This window comes from Scyliorhinus canicula, chromosome 1 (genome assembly GCF_902713615.1).
Source record: "Scyliorhinus canicula chromosome 1, sScyCan1.1, whole genome shotgun sequence".
Taxonomy (NCBI): Eukaryota; Metazoa; Chordata; class Chondrichthyes; order Carcharhiniformes; family Scyliorhinidae; genus Scyliorhinus; species Scyliorhinus canicula.
Window position 1 is genome coordinate 165,515,155 of NC_052146.1, and position 18,877 is coordinate 165,534,031.

An 18,877-nucleotide genomic window follows, 5' to 3' on the forward strand; every position below is an offset into this window, starting at 1 on the left:
AATTACAGTGAGGGGTGTGGGGTATATCAGAGTGCCGCAGTATTGGGTGTGGGGTATATCAGAGTGTTACAGTGAGGGATGTGGGGTATATCAGAGTGTTACAGTGAGGTGTGTGGGGTGTATCAGAATGTTACAGTGAGGGGTGTGGGGTATATCAGAGTGTTACAGTGAGGGCTGGTGGTATATCAGAGTGTTACAGTGAGGGGTGTGGGGTCTATCAGAGTGTCCCTTTGAGGAGTGTGAGGTGTATCAGAGAGTTACAGTGAAGGGTGTGGGCTATATCAATGTTACAGTGAGGGGTGTGGGGTATATCAGAGTGTCACACTGTGGGGTGTGGAGTATATCAGTGTTACAGTGAGGGGTGTAAGGTGTATCAGAGTGTTACAGTGAGGGGTGTGGGGTATATCAGAGTGTCACAGTGAGGGGTGTGGGGTATATCAGAGTGTTACAGTGAGGGGTGTGGGGTATATCAGTGTGTTACAGTGAGGGGTGTGGGGTATATCAGAGTGTCACAGTGAGGGGTGTGGGGTATATCAGAGTGTTACAGTGAGGGGTGTGGGGTATATCAGAGTGTTACAGTGAGGGATGGGTATATCAGAGTGTTACAGTGAGGTGTGTGGGGTATATCAGAGTGTTACAGTGAGGGGTGTGGGGTATATCAGAGTGTCACAGTGAGGGGTGTGGGGTATATCAGAGTGTTACAGTGAGGGGTGTGGGGTATATCAGCGTCACAGTGAGGGGTGTGGGGTATATCAGAGTGTTACAGTGAGGGGTGTGGGGTATATCAGAGTGTTACAGTGAGGGTGTGGGGTATATCAGAGTGTCATAGTGAGGAGTGTGGGGTATATCAGCGTCACAGTGAGGGGTGTGGGGAATATCAGAGTGTTACAGCGAGGGGCGTGGGGTATATCAGAGTGTTACAGTGAGGGTGTGGGGTATATCAGAGTGTCACAGTGAGGAGTGTGGGGTATATCAGCGTCACAGTGAGGGGTGTGGGGAATATCAGAGAGTTACAGTGAGGGGTGTGGGGTATATCAGAGTGTTACAGTGAGGGTGTGGGGTATATCAGAGTGTCACAGTGAGGAGTGTGGGGTATATCAGCGTCACAGTGAGGGATGTGGGGAATATCAGAGTGTTACAGCGAGGGGTGTGGGGTATATATCAGAGTGTTACAGTGAGGGGTGTGGGGTATATCAGAATGTTACAGTGATGGGTGTGGGGTATATCAGAATGTTACAGTGAGGAGTGTGTGGTATATCAGAGTGTCACAGTGAGGGGAGTGGGCTATATCAGAGTGTCACATTGAGGTGTGTGGGCTATATCAGAGTGTTACAGTGAGGGGTGTGGGGTATATCAGAGTGTTACAGTGAGGGATGTGGGGTATATCAGAGTGTTACAGTGAGGGGTGTGGGGTATATCAGAGTGTTACAGTGAGGGGTGTGGGGTGTATCAGAGTGTTACAGTGAGGGATGTGGGGTATATCAGAGTGTTACAGTGAGGGGTGTGGGGTATATCAGAGTGTTACAGTGAGGGGGTGGGGTATATCAGTGTTACAGTGAGGGATGTGGGGTATATCAGAGTGTTACAGTGAGGGGTGTGGGGTATATCAGAGTGTTACAGTGAGGGGTGTGGGGTGTATCAGAGTGTCACAGTGAGGGGTGTGGGGTATATCAGAGTGTTACAGTGAGGGGTGTGGGGTGTATCAGAGTGTTACAGTGAGGGATGTGGGGTATATCAGAGTGTTACAGTGAGGGTGTGGGGTATATCAGAGTGCTATAGTGATGGGTGTGGAAGAACGATGATTGGATGAGGTTTGTCTCATCTCTGCCCCTTTTCTCCCAGCTGTGGCATCTGACAGGATTTCCATTCAATCGATGGGACACATGACAGCAACGTTATCCCCACAGAATTTGATCTCATGCAACACAAAGAACCAGCAAGGCTGTAATGGCGGGCGGCTGGATGGTGCCTGGTGGTACCTGAGACGGCGCGGGTAGGTACCCTGATATCGGTGTGTCTGAGATAGATTGGTGCTCTGCTTTGCATCAGGGATTGTCTGCAACCTACGATACATCTTGGGTCACAGCAAATAGCTGCAGATGCTGGAATCTGAAACAAAAGCAGAAAAAAATGGACAGGATCAGCCGTTCAGACAGCATCTGTAGAGAGAGAAGGGAGCTATCGTTTCGAGTCTGGTTGACTCTTTGTCAATGCAGTCGCATCACCAAGTGCTTTTTATATACAAGTTTTTATATACAGTTCAATATACTAATGCTGGGAGTGTAAGGAATACATTAACTGAGCTGGAGGCACAAATTCAAATTGGAGACAAAGTAGCCATTACTGAGAGATGGCTGCGGGATAGTCAAGGATGGGAACTTTAATATCCCAGGGTATAAGGTTTACAGGACCGACAGGGAAAATGGCAGGCGGGGAGCGTGGGGCGAGCCTTACCGATTAGAAACAGAATCAATCCATTGATGAGGGTGGATATAATGAGGGAAAAGCATCAGGTGGAGACTTTGGGCGGGATTCTCCCGAATCCCCGCGATGGCACGACGCTGGTGTAAAAAACAGCATGAACCACACCGGAATCCTCTGCACTAGGCTGGCGCTGGAGGGGTTGGCGCCACGCCAGCCGGCGGCGAAGGGCCAGCACGAGTTAGCGCATGCGTAGAACTGCTGGCATGGTTCCACGCATGCGCAGACCGGCCGGCGTATTCTAGCGCATGGCCGGGGGGGGTGTCTTCTCCGCGCCGTCCCCTGTGGGGCTCCACCGTGTCCGGTACGGAGAAGGAAGGAGTGTCCGCACGGCACAGACCCACCCACAGATCGGTGGGCCCTGATCGCGGGCCAGGCCACCGTGGGGCCCCCCCCCCCGGGTCGATCCCCTCGCTCTCCCCCTCGAGGACCGCTCCAGCCAGCCTACCAGCCAGGTCCCGCCGTGTGTGATCATGTCCAATTCATGCTGGCGGGACTGGCCAGAAACCGACGGCCGCTCGGCCTATTGGAGCCCGGAGAATTGCCGTGGGGGCCACTGCCAATGGCCCTCGACTGATGTGGCATGATACCCGCCCCTGCCCGAAAACCGGCCCTGCCCAAAAACCGGCGCCGGAGAATATGGCAGCCGGCGTTGGCGCGGCAGGTCAGGATTCACACCGCTCCCCCCCCCCGGGGATTCTCCGACCCGGCGGGGGGTCGGAGGATTCTGCCCCTGATGTGTGGAGCTGAGGAACAGTAAAGGATCCAAAACTGTCATAGATATTGTGTGCAGACCTACTGGTAGCTGCTCAGTAGTGGTAGATTGTATAAATGCAGAAAATAGGCAAGGGTGTCGCAAAGTAGTATTAATGGGGGATTTCAACTTCATCCTAGATTGGGAGAGGTAGTCAAGAACCAGTTAGGAAGATAAACAATTTCTGGAGATGTCAGGGATAATTTCCTACATTATTATTTCCTGGATGCAACAAGGGGACAAGTAATACTGGATTTAGTAATTCAACCTCCCCTCATCGCTAATGCCCTCCATACCAGGTAACGTCCTGGTAAACCTCTTCTGTACCGTCTCTAAAGCCTCCACATCCTTCTGGTAGTGTGGCAACTAGAATTGGACACTATATTCCAAGTGTGCCCTAACTAACGTTTTATACAGCTGCAGCATGAAATAGAAATGGCTGAAGGCACTGGATACTGCAAAAGCTATGGGCCCTGACAATATTCTGCCAATAGCTCCAGAACCTGCCGCACCTCTAGCCAAGCTGTTCCAGTACAGTGACAACATTGACATCTACCCAGCAATGTGGAAAATTGCCCAGGTATGTCCAGTCCACAAAAAGAACACATCCAACCTGACCAATAACCACCCTCTCATTCTATTCCCGATCATCAACAAAGTGATGGAAGGAGTCATCAAAAGTGGTAGCAAGTGGCATTTACTCAGCAATAACCTGCTCACTGACACTTATTTTGCCAGGACCCCTCTGCTCCTGAGCTTATTACAGCCTTGGCTCAAACATGGACAAAAGAGCTGAATGGTAGAGGCGAGGTATCAGTGACTGCCCTTGACATCAAGGCAGCATTTGAACATGTATGGCATCAAGGAACCCTAGCAAGACTAGGGAATCAGGGGTTAAACTTTCTGCTCTTTGAAGTCATACCTGGCGCAAAGGAAGATGGTTGTGGTGGTTGGAGGTCAATCATTTCAGTCCCAGGACATCACTGCAGGAGTTCCTCAGGGTGGGATCCTAGGCCCAACCATCTTCAGCTGCCTCATCAATGACCTCCCTTCCATCAGAAGGTCCATAGCGGGGATGTTTGCTGATGACTGCACAATGTTCCACTCACTTGTGACTCCTCCGTCACTGAAGCAGTCAGTGCCCATATGGAACAAGACATGGACAATATCCATGCTTGGGCTGACAAATGGCAAGTAACATTTGTGCCAGACAATGAACATCTCCAATCAGAGAGAATCAAATCATTGCCCCTTGACATTCAAATGCATTACCATCCTGACTTGGAAATAGATCGCCATTCCTTCACTGTTGCTGGTTTAAAATCCATCTCCTCAAGGGGCAGTTAGGAACGGGCAATAAGTGCTGGCTTTGCTATGGACACCCTCATCCCATTAAAGAATAAGAAACAACCTTCCCATTCTCCCTCCCCAGCCTCACTCTGGCCTTTCAACACTGCCGTTCAGGCAGAGCTCAGCAAGATTTCCCTGATTCATCTTACCCCAAGGCAAACACACTTTGAAAAATCTCGAGATTTCAGAATCCTTTCACAAGATCGCAAGAGAGGCTTAATTTTGCCTAAGTATGACATCCCACACGATAAATTGGCAGGAGTTGTACGACTAATTGTGTGTGGAGTATCAGAGACATAGTCTGCCTGGCGAAGCCCTGGTTTGGGAGAGGGTCTGCAATGTTTCTGCTTCCACAATACACTCCCTTTCATGCTCAGTTTATTTCCCTTGGAGGAGAAATTCCTCGACTTTTGTTTAGGGATCTTTATTTCAACAATAACAAGACTGGTGAACTGAATATTCACATCTTGTTTTTGAAAGTTGTGAAGTGACATTCCACACAGGATTGTTCTCCTGCTGCGGATATTTGGAGGGAAAGTAACCATAGTAACCTCCCCTCTTACCCTGAGTATCAGATCACTGCAGCTGTCAACTGACTGTGAATTTAAATTGTGCCTTGGGTCAATGTCCAGTAGCTGAGTGCAGGGCAATGTTTGTGGGCAGTCAACAATATCACTAGCAACTTGGTGACGGAATCTATTATCTTCATAACCCATTGCGTCTCGGTCTTTCGCACTCCCTGGACTGGATTCTCAGGAACTGTGTCCCCACGCCATTGTGAATATTCACAGCCCTGCAGGGAGCTAGCAGGCAGCTGTCATGGAGCTCGCAGCTCCAGCTGCAGATACGGTCCCCTGCACTTCCGGGTCAGAGGCCGCAGAGCTGGACCACGGAAATAGTGCCCCTGATCGGCCGTGCACCCGACCTGGACCGCCGGCTCAAAAATACCCCAGTCTTGAATGAGGCCCCCTCTGCCCTCCGATCGGCCTGTCCCCTTGTGGCGGCCAAGGACCGAGTCCGCAGCCATCTCGCGAATATCCTGAACAGCAGGACAATGAGTGGCCACGCCGTCAGGAATTCTGCCGGTCAGGGGCGGAAATAGTGGGGCGGGCCTCTGATTGCCAGAGTGGTGGATAGTGGGGAATACACCTCTTAACAGGGGGGGGGGGGGGGGGGGGGGGGGGGGGGGCGGCAGAGAATCGCCGAACCGGTGCCGTCCCGATTTCATACAGGAAACTGGATTCTCCGTCCCAGCGCAGAACCCGATTTTGGCATCGGGGTGCAGAGAATCCAGCCCCTGTCACTCATATCTATGCATATCTCTCTCTCTGTCTGTGTCTCTCGCCCTGTTTATCTGTCTCTGCTTCTATATTTCCCAGTTTGTCTCAGTTACTCTTTTTGCTTAAATGCCTATCTTATCTCATCAGTCTTTTGCTCATGTAATGTTTTTGCATATGTAAACCAAAAGGTGTTTGATGTCAAACTCGGGATACAAAACCGCCAGTGAAGCAGTTGAGGCTCTTTCATTAAATGTTTTTAAGGTAAAGATAGATAGTTTTTTGAAGAATAAAGGGATTAAGGGTTATGGTGTTCGGGCTGGAAAGTGGAGCTGAGTCCACAAAAGATCAGCCATGATCTCATTGAATGGTGGAGCAGGCTCGAGGGGCCAGATGGCCTACTCCTGCTCCTAGTTCTTATTGAATCTCTGGCTGCAGGGCTTCACTGACTTGGGACGGTGTAACTGCCCTTGACTTTTGAACGAATGCCCAGGGCTTAGTTTTACAGAGTTAACCCATCAACTCTCACCTCCTGTGGCCCATTGCACCATAGCAAGGTCATTTATTGGGTACAGACAGGCAGGAGGGGAGCCTCTGTCCCAGCAGAGAAGCATGGGCAATATTCTGGGGGAATCAGCTGGTAAACCTGGCCTCTCGCTACCAGCTGATGTCCTATTTAGTTACCCATTGGTGTAAAGGCCATGTTGCTGTGTGATTGAGCTTTCTTCCTCCAGGACAAGTGGTGGGTTTGTCTGCTGTTTCAGGTAGTGGGTATCCCACTAGAACTGTTTGTTTTCATGGATCATGGGAATGATCCGTGGGTTTTGATTTCGCTCGAATATCAAATGGAATTACCGAATGTGTTCCTTGAACCAAATCGTACACGAAATGTAATGTCCTCAGTGTGATGGTTTTGGTGGGGGCAGATCATTTACCAGAAGGTAGGAACCCTCCTGTCAATCAATCCTCTAACATTGGGAATTGCTGACTGCTTAAGAGATACATCCTGCACCGCTGGCGGGTGGGGTGGGGTGACATAACTAAACCCATGTGGTATTGTTTGTAGGCGCCCAGGGGACAGGCCTTCATTCAAAGGCATTCAGTCTGATCAAAGCGACCTGGCATTGGCATTGGGAGGCCCATTGAGAGCCACACCCCCCACCCCCCCCCCCCCCACCCCCAACCTTGCCGGAGACGCCACCCCATCCTGCAGCCCCCACCGCGCAACCCCGAACCCCCACACATAGATTTATAGAAAAGTTACAGCACAGAAGGGTGCCATTCAGCCCATCTTATACATGCCAGCCTGAGGACACCCAGGTGCACTTTCTAATCGCACCCTCCTGCACCCGGTCCATCCAATCCATAGCCCTGTAGCTTACAGCACTTAAGGTGCAGATCCAGGTACTTTTAAAAAGGGTTTAGAGTCTCTGCCTCCAGCACCAACTCGGGCAGCGAATTCCAGACCCCCGCTACCCTCTGTATAAAAAGATCTTCCTCATGTCCCCTCGACATCTTCTGCCACTCATCTTGAATCTATGTCCCTGGTTCTAGAATTCTCCACCAAGGGAAACAATGTTATCCTGTTGGCTCTATCTGTTCCCCTCATACTGTTGTGCACCTCAATTAAGTAGTTCCAAGGAAAATAACCCCAATCTCTCCTCGTGGCCACACTTTTCCAGCCCTGGCAACATTCTTGTGAACCTCCTCTGCACTCTCTCCAGAGCAAAAACGTCTTTCCTGTAATGTGGTAACCAGAACTGCACACAGTTGTGGCTTCACCAGAATTTTATACAATTCCAACATTATAACCTTACTTTTATAGTCTATACCTCTGCCAATAAGGGGCCGGAGGTCGGGAGCGAGGGGCCGGAGGTCGGGAGCGAGGGGCCGGAGGTCGGGAGCGAGGGGCCGGAGGTCGGGAGTGAGGGGCCGGAGGTCGGGAGCGAGGGGCCGGAGGCCGGGAGCGAGGGGTCGGGAGGGAGGGGCCGGAGGTCGGGCGGGAGGGGCCAGAGGCGGGGGGAAGGGGCCGGAGGCGGGGGAGGGGTGATAGGCCGGAGGCGGGGGGTGGAATATGCCGGAGGCAAGGGGGGAGGAGGGGCCAGAGACGGGGTGGGAAGGGGCCGGAGCTGGCGGGGGGGGGAGGGGGGGGGGGGAGGGGGAGAGAGGCTGGAGGCAGGGGGAGGGGCCAGAGGCAGGGGAGGGGCTGAAGGCAGGGGGGAGGGGCCAGAGGCAGAGTGAGTGTAGGGGGGAAGTGTGGCCTCGCGCACCACACAGCCTTTCTCTATCTCCACATATTTGTAGCTGTTGGATTTGCTAGTCCTCCAATCACAGACTGGTTCTCTTCCATGTTTGCGGCTGACAGATCCACTGGTGAGCCAATCAGCAGCAAGCGCTGAGAGAACCAACCTTTTTTTTATTCATTTACGGGTTGTGGGCATCTCTGGTTTCGCCAGCGTTTATTGCCCGTCAGAAGGTGGTAGTGAGTTGCCTTCTTGAACAGCTGCAGTCCCTGAGGTGCGGGTACAAGCACTGTGTTGTTAGGGAGGGAGTTCCAGGATTCTGACCCAGTGACAGTGAAGGAACGGTGATATATTTCCAACTCAGGGACTTGGAGGGGAACCTGATGGAATTTAACCCTGAAAAGTGTGAGGTGATACTTTGGAAGAAGTAATTGACAAGGAAGTATTCAAAGAACAAAGAAAAGTACAGCACAGGAACAGGCCCTTCGGCCCTCCAAGCCTGCGCTGACCATGCTGTCCGTTTCGACTAAAATCTTCTACACTTCCAGGGTCCGTATCCCTCTGTTCTCATCCTATTCATGTATTTGTCAAGATGCCCCTTAAACACCACTATCGTCCCTGCTTCCACCACCTCCTCCGGCAGCGAGTTCCAGGCACCCACTACCCTCTGTGTAAAAAACTTGCCTTTCTTGCTGACGAGCCCTACAATATCTCTCGTTATCCAAGGTTCCTGAAATTTGCCGTATTTATCCTTCTTCCGCACAGGAACATGTCGGTCCTGAATTCCTTTCAACTGACATTTGAAAACCTCCCACATGTCAGATGTTGATTTACCCTCAAACATCCGCCCCCAATCTAGATTCTTCAGTTCCCGCATAATATTGTTATAATTAGCCTTCCCCCAATTCAGCACATTCACCCTGGACCACTCTTATCCTTGTCCACCAGCACTTTAAAACTTACTGAATTGTGGTCACTGTTCCCAAAATGCTCCCCTACTGAAACTTCTACTGGGTTCATTCCCCAATACCAGGTCCAGTAAGGCCCCTTTACTAGTTTGACTATCTGCATATTGTTTTAAGAAGCCCTCCTGGATGCTCCTTACAAACATTTCCCCTTCAAAGCCCCTAGCACTAAGTGAGTCCCAGTCAATATTGGGGAAGTTGAAGTCTCCCATCACAACAACCCTGGTGCTTTTACTCCTTTCCAAAATCTGTCTAAGAACATAAGAACTAGGAGCAGGAGTAGGCCATCTGGCCCCTCAAGCCTGCTCCGCCATTCAATGAGATCATGGTGATCTTTTCTGGACTCAGCTCCACTTTCCGGCCCAAGCACCATCACCCATAATCCCTTTGTTCTTCAAAAAACTATCTGTCTTTATCTTAAAAACATTTAATGAAGGAGCCTCAACTGCTTCACTGGGAAAGGAATTTGATAGATTCACAACCCTTTGGGTGAAAAAGTTCTTCCTAAACTCAGTCCTAAATCTACTTCCCCTTATTTTGAGGCTATGCCCCCTAGTTCTGCTTTCACCCGCCAGTGGAAACAACCTGCCCACATCTATCCTATCTATTCCCTTCATAATTTTATATGTTTCTATAAGATCCACCCGCATCCTTCTAAATTCCAACGAGTACAATCCCAATCTACTCAACCTCTCCTCATAATCCAACCCCTTCAACTCTGGGATTAACCTCATGAATCTCCTCTGCACACCCTCCAGCGCCAGTACGTCCTTTCTCAGGTAAGTAGACCAAAACTGAACACAATACTCCAGGTGTGGCCTCACTAAAACCTTATACAATTGCAGCATAACCTCCCTAATCTTAAATTCCATCCCTCTAGCAATGAAGGACAAAATTCTATTTTCCTCCTTAATCACCTGTTGCACCTGTAAACCAACTTTTTGCAACTCATGCACTAGCACACCCAGGTCTCTCTACACAGCAGCACGTTTGAATATTTTATCATTTAAATAATAATCCCTTTTGCTGTTATTCCTACCAAAATGGATAACCTCACATTTGTCAACATTGTGTTCCATCTGCCAAACCCTAGCCCATTCATTTAACCTATCCAAATCCCTCTGCAGACTTCCAGTATCCTCTGCACTTTTTGCTTTATCACTCATCTTAGTGTCGTCTGCAAACTTGGGCACATTGCCCTTGGCCCCCAACTCCAAATCATCTATGTAAATTGTGAACAATTGTGGGCCCAACACTGATCCCTGAGGGACACCACTAGCTACTGATTGCCAACCAGAGAAACATAGAACATAGAACATAGAACCCACTTTCCAAAGATGTGCAGGTTAGGTGGATTGGCCATGCTAAATTGCCCTTAAGTGTCCAAAATTGCCCTTAGTGTTGGGTGGGGTTACTGGGTTATGGGGATAGGGTGGTGGTGTGTGGTCGGGTAGGGTGCTCTTTCCAAGAGCCAGTGCAGACTACTGTTGCAGGCAGGGCATTCCATGCCCTGACTACTCTCCGAGTAAAGAACCTACCTCTGACATCTGTCCTATTAATCCCCACTTAATCCCGACTCTTTGCTTTCTATTAATTAACCAATCCTCTATCCATGCTACTACTTTACCCTTAATGCCATGCATCTTTATCTTATGCAGCAACCTTTTGTGTGGCACCTTGTCAAAGGCTTTCTGGAAATCCAGATATACCACATCCATTGGCTCCCCGTTATCTACTACACTGGTAATGTCCTCAAAAAATTCCACTAAATTAGTTCGGCACGACCTGCCCTTTATGAACCCATGCTGCGTCTGCCCAATGGGACAATTTCTATCCAGATGCCTCGCTATTTCTTCTTTGATGATAGAATCCAGCATCTTCCCTACTACCGAAGTTAAGCTCACTGGCCTATAATTATCCGCTTTCTGCCTACCTCCTTTTTTTAAAAAAAGAGTGACGTCACGTTTGCTAATTTCCAATCCGCCGGGACCACCCCAGAGTCTAGTGAATTTTGGTAAATTATCACGAGTGCATTTTCAATTTCCCTAGCCATCTCTTAGCACTCTGGGATGCATTCCATCAGGGGCAGGAGACTTGTCTACCTTTAGCCCCATTAGCTTGCCCATCACTACCTCTTTAGTGATAACAATCATCTCAAGGTTCTCACCTGTCATAGCCTCATTTCTATCAGTCATTGGCATGTTATTTGTGTCTTCCACTGTGAAGACCGACCCAAAAAACCTGTTCAGCTGCTCAGCCATTTCCTCATCTCCCATTATCTACCTATCTGCTCCTCTATCGCCCACTGGTTGTTGGGTGGCTTGTAGTAAACCCCCAACATTGTGACTGCACCCTTCTTATTTCTGATCTCTACCCATATAGCCTCGCTGTATGAGCCCTCTGAGGTGTCCTCCCACAGTACAGCTGTGATATTCTCCCTAACCAGTAGCGCAATTCCTCCACCCCTTTTACACCCCCCTCTATCCCTCCTGAAACATCTAAATCCTGGAACGTTTAGCTGCCAATCCTGTCCTTCACTCAACCAGGTGTCTGTAATGGCAACAACATCATAGTTCCAAGTACTAATCCAAGCTCTTAAATTCATCTGCCTTACCTGTTATACTTCTTGCATTAAAACATATGCACTTCAGGCCACCGGACCTGCTGTTTTCAGCAACATCTCCCTGTCTGCTCTGCCTCAGAGCCATAGTGGCCCTATTTCCTAGTTCTCCCTCAATCTTTTTACCTTCTGACCTATTGCTCTGGTACCCACCCCCCTGCCATACTAGTTTAAACCCTCCCGTGTGACACTAGGAAACCTCGCGGCCAGGATATTTATGCCTCTCCAGTTTAGATGCAACCCGTCCTTCTTGTACAGGTCACACCTGCCCTGGAAGAGCTCCCAGTGATCCAGGTAATGGAAACCCTCCCTCCTACACCAGCTGTTTAGCCACATGTTTAGCTGCTCTGTCTTCCTATTTCTAGTAAGAAGTCTTACAACACCAGGTTAAAGTCCAACAGGTTTGTTTCAAACACGAGCTTTCGGAGCACGGCTCCTTCTTCACCTGAAGAAGGAGCCGTGCTCCGAAAGCTCGTGTTTGAAACAAACCTGTTGGACTTTAACCTGGTGTTGTAAGACTTCTTACTGTGCTCACCCCAGTCCAACGCCGGCATCTCCACATCATTCCTATTTCTAGCCTCACTGGCACATGGCACAGGGAGTAATCCCAAGATTACAACCCGAGAGGCCCTGTGTTTTAGCTTTCTGCCTAGCTCCCTGAATTCCTGCTGCAGGACCTCATACCCCTTCCTGCCTCTGTCGTTAGTACCAATATGTACAACAACCTCTGCCTGTTTGCCCTCCCCCTTCAGGATGCCGCTACCCATTCAGAGACATCCTGGACCCTGTCACCAGGGAGGCAACTTACCATCCTGGAGTCTCTTTCACATCCACAGAAGCGCCTTTCTGTGCCCCTGATTTGTCTCCTTCACGTGCGCACCTTACTGAGTGTGCGCTTGGTGCCTGTTTCTTATATAGAACTCAGCTAACCAGGGTGACTCACACTATTTCAGCTTCAAACAGAAGAATACAATGTTCTCCTTTGTGCCACTAAACAGGCCTCAGGTGACTGACAGATAACTGCCTCTCAGCAATTAGGGTGGGGGCAGCTTCAGCCAATCAGACACCAAGCTACACACTGCACTTTGAACTGAAAAACTGGAAGATTTAAATTCAAATTCACCACTTACTTCTTTAATTACCTCACTGCACCAAATTACCAAATTCCAATTCCCACTCTAGCTGTGCCTCACTCAGGATGTGTCTCCTCCATGTGTGCAGCTCAATGAAAGGTCTGACACTGGGAAGTTCCAAGGAACAAAGGGACCTTGGAATGTTTGTCCATAGATCCCTGAAGGCAGAAGGGTGGGTTAATAGGGTGGTGAAAAAGGCACACGGACACTTACCTTTATCAATCGGGGCATTGATCACAAAAGCAGGCAGGTCATGTTGGAGTTGTATAGAACTTTGGTGAGGCCACAGCTGGAGTAATGTGTGCAATTCTGGTTATCACATTATAGGAAAGAGGTGATTCACTAGGATGTTGCCTGAGATGGAACATTTAAGTTATGAAGAGAGGTTAGATAGGCTTGGGTCGTTTTCGCTGGAGTAGAGATAACTGAGTGGTGACCTGATTGAGGTGTACAGGATTATGGGTGGCTCGGAGGTGCAGTGATTAGCACTGTTGCATCACAGCACCAGGGACCCAAGTTCAATTCCAGCCTTGGGTGATTGTGTGGAGTTTGTGCATTCTTCCCGTGTGTGCGTGGGTTTCCTCCGGGCCTCCGGTTTCCTCCCACAATCCAAAGATGTGCAGGTTAGGTGGATTGGCCATGCTAAATTGCCCTTAAGTGTCCAAAATTGCCCTTAGTGTTGGGTGGGGTTACTGGGTTATGGGGATAGGGTGGTGGTGTGTGGTCGGGTAGGGTGCTCTTTCCAAGAGCCAGTGCAGACTACTGTTGCAGGCAGGGCATTCCATGCCCTGACTACTCTCCGAGTAAAGAACCTACCTCTGACATCTGTCCTATTAATCCCCACTTAATCCCGACTCTTTGCTTTCTATTAATTAACCAATCCTCTATCCATGCTACTACTTTACCCTTAATGCCATGCATCTTTATCTTATGCAGCAACCTTTTGTGTGGCACCTTGTCAAAGGCTTTCTGGAAATCCAGATATACCACATCCATTGGCTCCCCGTTATCTACTACACTGGTAATGTCCTCAAAAAATTCCACTAAATTAGTTCGGCACGACCTGCCCTTTATGAACCCATGCTGCGTCTGCCCAATGGGACAATTTCTATCCAGATGCCTCGCTATTTCTTCTTTGATGATAGAATCCAGCATCTTCCCTACTACCGAAGTTAAGCTCACTGGCCTATAATTATCCGCTTTCTGCCTACCTCCTTTTTTTAAAAAAAGAGTGACGTCACGTTTGCTAATTTCCAATCCGCCGGGACCACCCCAGAGTCTAGTGAATTTTGGTAAATTATCACGAGTGCATTTTCAATTTCCCTAGCCATCTCTTAGCACTCTGGGATGCATTCCATCAGGGGCAGGAGACTTGTCTACCTTTAGCCCCATTAGCTTGCCCATCACTACCTCTTTAGTGATAACAATCATCTCAAGGTTCTCACCTGTCATAGCCTCATTTCTATCAGTCATTGGCATGTTATTTGTGTCTTCCACTGTGAAGACCGACCCAAAAAACCTGTTCAGCTGCTCAGCCATTTCCTCATCTCCCATTATCTACCTATCTGCTCCTCTATCGCCCACTGGTTGTTGGGTGGCTTGTAGTAAACCCCCAACATTGTGACTGCACCCTTCTTATTTCTGATCTCTACCCATATAGCCTCGCTGTATGAGCCCTCTGAGGTGTCCTCCCACAGTACAGCTGTGATATTCTCCCTAACCAGTAGCGCAATTCCTCCACCCCTTTTACACCCCCCTCTATCCCTCCTGAAACATCTAAATCCTGGAACGTTTAGCTGCCAATCCTGTCCTTCACTCAACCAGGTGTCTGTAATGGCAACAACATCATAGTTCCAAGTACTAATCCAAGCTCTTAAATTCATCTGCCTTACCTGTTATACTTCTTGCATTAAAACATATGCACTTCAGGCCACCGGACCTGCTGTTTTCAGCAACATCTCCCTGTCTGCTCTGCCTCAGAGCCATAGTGGCCCTATTTCCTAGTTCTCCCTCAATCTTTTTACCTTCTGACCTATTGCTCTGGTACCCACCCCCCTGCCATACTAGTTTAAACCCTCCCGTGTGACACTAGGAAACCTCGCGGCCAGGATATTTATGCCTCTCCAGTTTAGATGCAACCCGTCCTTCTTGTACAGGTCACACCTGCCCTGGAAGAGCTCCCAGTGATCCAGGTAATGGAAACCCTCCCTCCTACACCAGCTGTTTAGCCACATGTTTAGCTGCTCTGTCTTCCTATTTCTAGTAAGAAGTCTTACAACACCAGGTTAAAGTCCAACAGGTTTGTTTCAAACACGAGCTTTCGGAGCACGGCTCCTTCTTCACCTGAAGAAGGAGCCGTGCTCCGAAAGCTCGTGTTTGAAACAAACCTGTTGGACTTTAACCTGGTGTTGTAAGACTTCTTACTGTGCTCACCCCAGTCCAACGCCGGCATCTCCACATCATTCCTATTTCTAGCCTCACTGGCACATGGCACAGGGAGTAATCCCAAGATTACAACCCGAGAGGCCCTGTGTTTTAGCTTTCTGCCTAGCTCCCTGAATTCCTGCTGCAGGACCTCATACCCCTTCCTGCCTCTGTCGTTAGTACCAATATGTACAACAACCTCTGCCTGTTTGCCCTCCCCCTTCAGGATGCCGCTACCCATTCAGAGACATCCTGGACCCTGTCACCAGGGAGGCAACTTACCATCCTGGAGTCTCTTTCACATCCACAGAAGCGCCTTTCTGTGCCCCTGATTTGTCTCCTTCACGTGCGCACCTTACTGAGTGTGCGCTTGGTGCCTGTTTCTTATATAGAACTCAGCTAACCAGGGTGACTCACACTATTTCAGCTTCAAACAGAAGAATACAATGTTCTCCTTTGTGCCACTAAACAGGCCTCAGGTGACTGACAGATAACTGCCTCTCAGCAATTAGGGTGGGGGCAGCTTCAGCCAATCAGACACCAAGCTACACACTGCACTTTGAACTGAAAAACTGGAAGATTTAAATTCAAATTCACCACTTACTTCTTTAATTACCTCACTGCACCAAATTACCAAATTCCAATTCCCACTCTAGCTGTGCCTCACTCAGGATGTGTCTCCTCCATGTGTGCAGCTCAATGAAAGGTCTGACACTGGGAAGTTCCAAGGAACAAAGGGACCTTGGAATGTTTGTCCATAGATCCCTGAAGGCAGAAGGGTGGGTTAATAGGGTGGTGAAAAAGGCACACGGACACTTACCTTTATCAATCGGGGCATTGATCACAAAAGCAGGCAGGTCATGTTGGAGTTGTATAGAACTTTGGTGAGGCCACAGCTGGAGTAATGTGTGCAATTCTGGTTATCACATTATAGGAAAGAGGTGATTCACTAGGATGTTGCCTGAGATGGAACATTTAAGTTATGAAGAGAGGTTAGATAGGCTTGGGTCGTTTTCGCTGGAGTAGAGATAACTGAGTGGTGACCTGATTGAGGTGTACAGGATTATGGGTGGCTCGGAGGTGCAGTGATTAGCACTGTTGCATCACAGCACCAGGGACCCAAGTTCAATTCCAGCCTTGGGTGATTGTGTGGAGTTTGTGCATTCTTCCCGTGTGTGCGTGGGTTTCCTCCGGGCCTCCGGTTTCCTCCCACAATCCAAAGATGTGCAGGTTAGGTGGATTGGCCATGCTAAATTGCCCCTTAGGCTGGAGTTATCAGAATAGGGTGGGGGATTAGGCCTAGGTAGGATAGTCTTTCAGAGGGTCGGTGCAGACTTGATGGGCCAAATGGCCGCCTTCTGCCCTATAGGGATTCTATGAGGAGCATGGACAGGGTGCATAGGGAGCAGCTGTTCGCCTTCATTGAAGTGTCAGTCATGAGGGGGCACAAGTTCAAGGTCAAGGACAGTAGGTTTAGGAGGATGTAAGGAAAAACCATTTTACCCAGAAGGTGATGACGGTCTGGAATGCACTCCCTGGGAGAATGGTAGCGGCAGGTTGCCTCACATCCTTTAAAAAGTACCTGGATGAGTACTTGACACGTGATAACATTCAAGGCTATGGGCCGAGTGCTGACAAATGGGGTTAGGGGGCAGGTCAGGTGTTTCTCATGGTCTCTGCAGACTCGATGGGCCAAAGGGCCTCTTCCATTATTCTGTAATTCTGTGATTTTGGTGGTGCTCCCAGGTACGTGCTGCTCTTCTCCTTCTCGATGGTAGTAGTCATGGGTTTGGAAGATGCTCTCTAAGGAACCGTGGCATATTACTGCAGTGCATCATATAGATGGTATACACAGCTGCCACTGTTCAGTGGTGGAAGGTTTGACTGATTATGGAAAGAGGAGTAATCAAGCAGGGCTGCTTTGTTCTGGATGGTGTGGAGCTTCTTGAGTGTTGTTGGAGCTGCACTCATCCAGGTAAGTGGAGAGTATTCCATCACACTCCTGACTTATGCCTTGTCGATGGTGGAGGGGGGTCAGGAGGTGAGTTACTCGCCGTAGGATTCCTAGCCTTTGATCTGCCCTGGTAGCCACAGTATTTATATGGCTAGACCAGTTCAGTTTCTGATCATTGGTAACCCCCAGGATGTTGATTGTGGGGAATTCAGCGATGGTAATGCTATTGAATGTCATGGGGCGGTGGTTAGATTCTCTCTTGTAGGAGGAGGTCATTTCCTGTCACTTATGTGACGTGAATGTAACTGGCCACTTGTCAAGCCTTGATGTTGTCCAGGTCTTGCTGCATTTGTACATGGACTGCTTCATTATCTGAGGAGTCACGAATGGAAGGGCCTGTTCCTGTGCTGTATTGTCCTTTGATCTTTGGTGGGGTCTAGAACAAGGGGTCACAGTCTCAGGATATGAGGTTGTTAATTTTGGACTGAGATGACCCCAATGTTAACATGCTCTGTAGCTGGATATAATTGCTTTCTGTGTATTCATATCTGAATACTTTGTTTTCCCTTTCATTGTTTTATTTTTCTGTATGTATTTTTATTCTTTTTTTTTGCAATGTTATCATAATCTAATTTAAAAACCAATCAAAATACCTTTTTAAAAAAAGGACTGAGCCGAGGAGATACTTCTTCACTCAGAAGGTGGTGAATCTGTGAAATTCTCCAACCCAGAAGTCTGTGTAAGCCATGTCACATAATGTATTTACGAAGGAAATGGATAGATTTCTGTATGGGGAGAGAATGAGAATATGCCAGTGAGGTCAAGGATCAATCATGATTATAATGAATGGTGGAGCAGGTCCGAAGGGCTGAATGGCCTCCCCCTGCTATTCTCTATTTTCTGTTTCCAGAGCTTAAACAAATCGGACAGCTCAGAATGGATCAAAATAATCAATAAACTTCCAGTGTCAGAGTAATGACTTGAATTGTAAAACATTCAGAAATCATTAACCCTTGCAATAATTTCAGGACTTGTTCACTAGTTGATGTTACCAATTGGATAATTACTTTGACTTACGTTCCTTGTTTAAAGCTCCAGACTTAATTCTTTCTGTTTTTCTCCTTCCAGGGTGGTTTCAGACACCTGCTACCCATTCTCGAACTCAGATAAGCAGCAACTCAGTAACCAGTGTATGATGTCCACCCGATCAACTGGCCGCGGGAAGAGACAAGCAACAATGCCTTGTCCCAATCCCTACACCCACACAAACCACATCTACCAATCCACTCCACCCTACCGCCTCTCCAATAACGTGAGTAACTCAGAGCTGAGCTCCTAGTCAGTCTGTACACCTCTTGTCTTCAGGATTTCACCTCTCACTATCAGTGACGTATCTAAAAGACAGAACCAGTTTACAGGAGGAAACTCAGAGGTAAAACCCAATCAGTGAGTCATAGGCTTCAACTGAGTTCAATCCTGTTCATTTACCCATTGAATATCATCTCTGACCCACAACACAACCCACTCACTTTACAATTCACTTCACCCACTTGTTGCTTTAAAGGTTGAAAGAACATTCCAGAGATTAGTCTCAGTCAAGTGGGCTCGATCTCACTGCCAGATTCAGTAATATCTCTCAGACAGGCCGCGGTGTAACATCACTAACCACCCCCCAT

At 48.6% G+C, this 18,877-nt stretch overlaps 1 protein-coding gene across 1 annotated transcript in view; it reads left to right on the forward strand.

Moving 5' to 3' along the window:
• The window catches only part of tinagl1 (tubulointerstitial nephritis antigen-like 1), a 212,999-nt gene that overhangs the window by 116,763 nt on the left and 77,359 nt on the right, over positions 1–18,877 (forward strand). The window contains exons 7-8 of the mRNA XM_038802144.1: positions 1,843–1,993; positions 18,330–18,513. Coding sequence (XP_038658072.1) covers positions 1,843–1,993; positions 18,330–18,513 — 335 coding nt within the window. The remainder of the gene's footprint in view (positions 1–1,842; positions 1,994–18,329; positions 18,514–18,877) is intronic.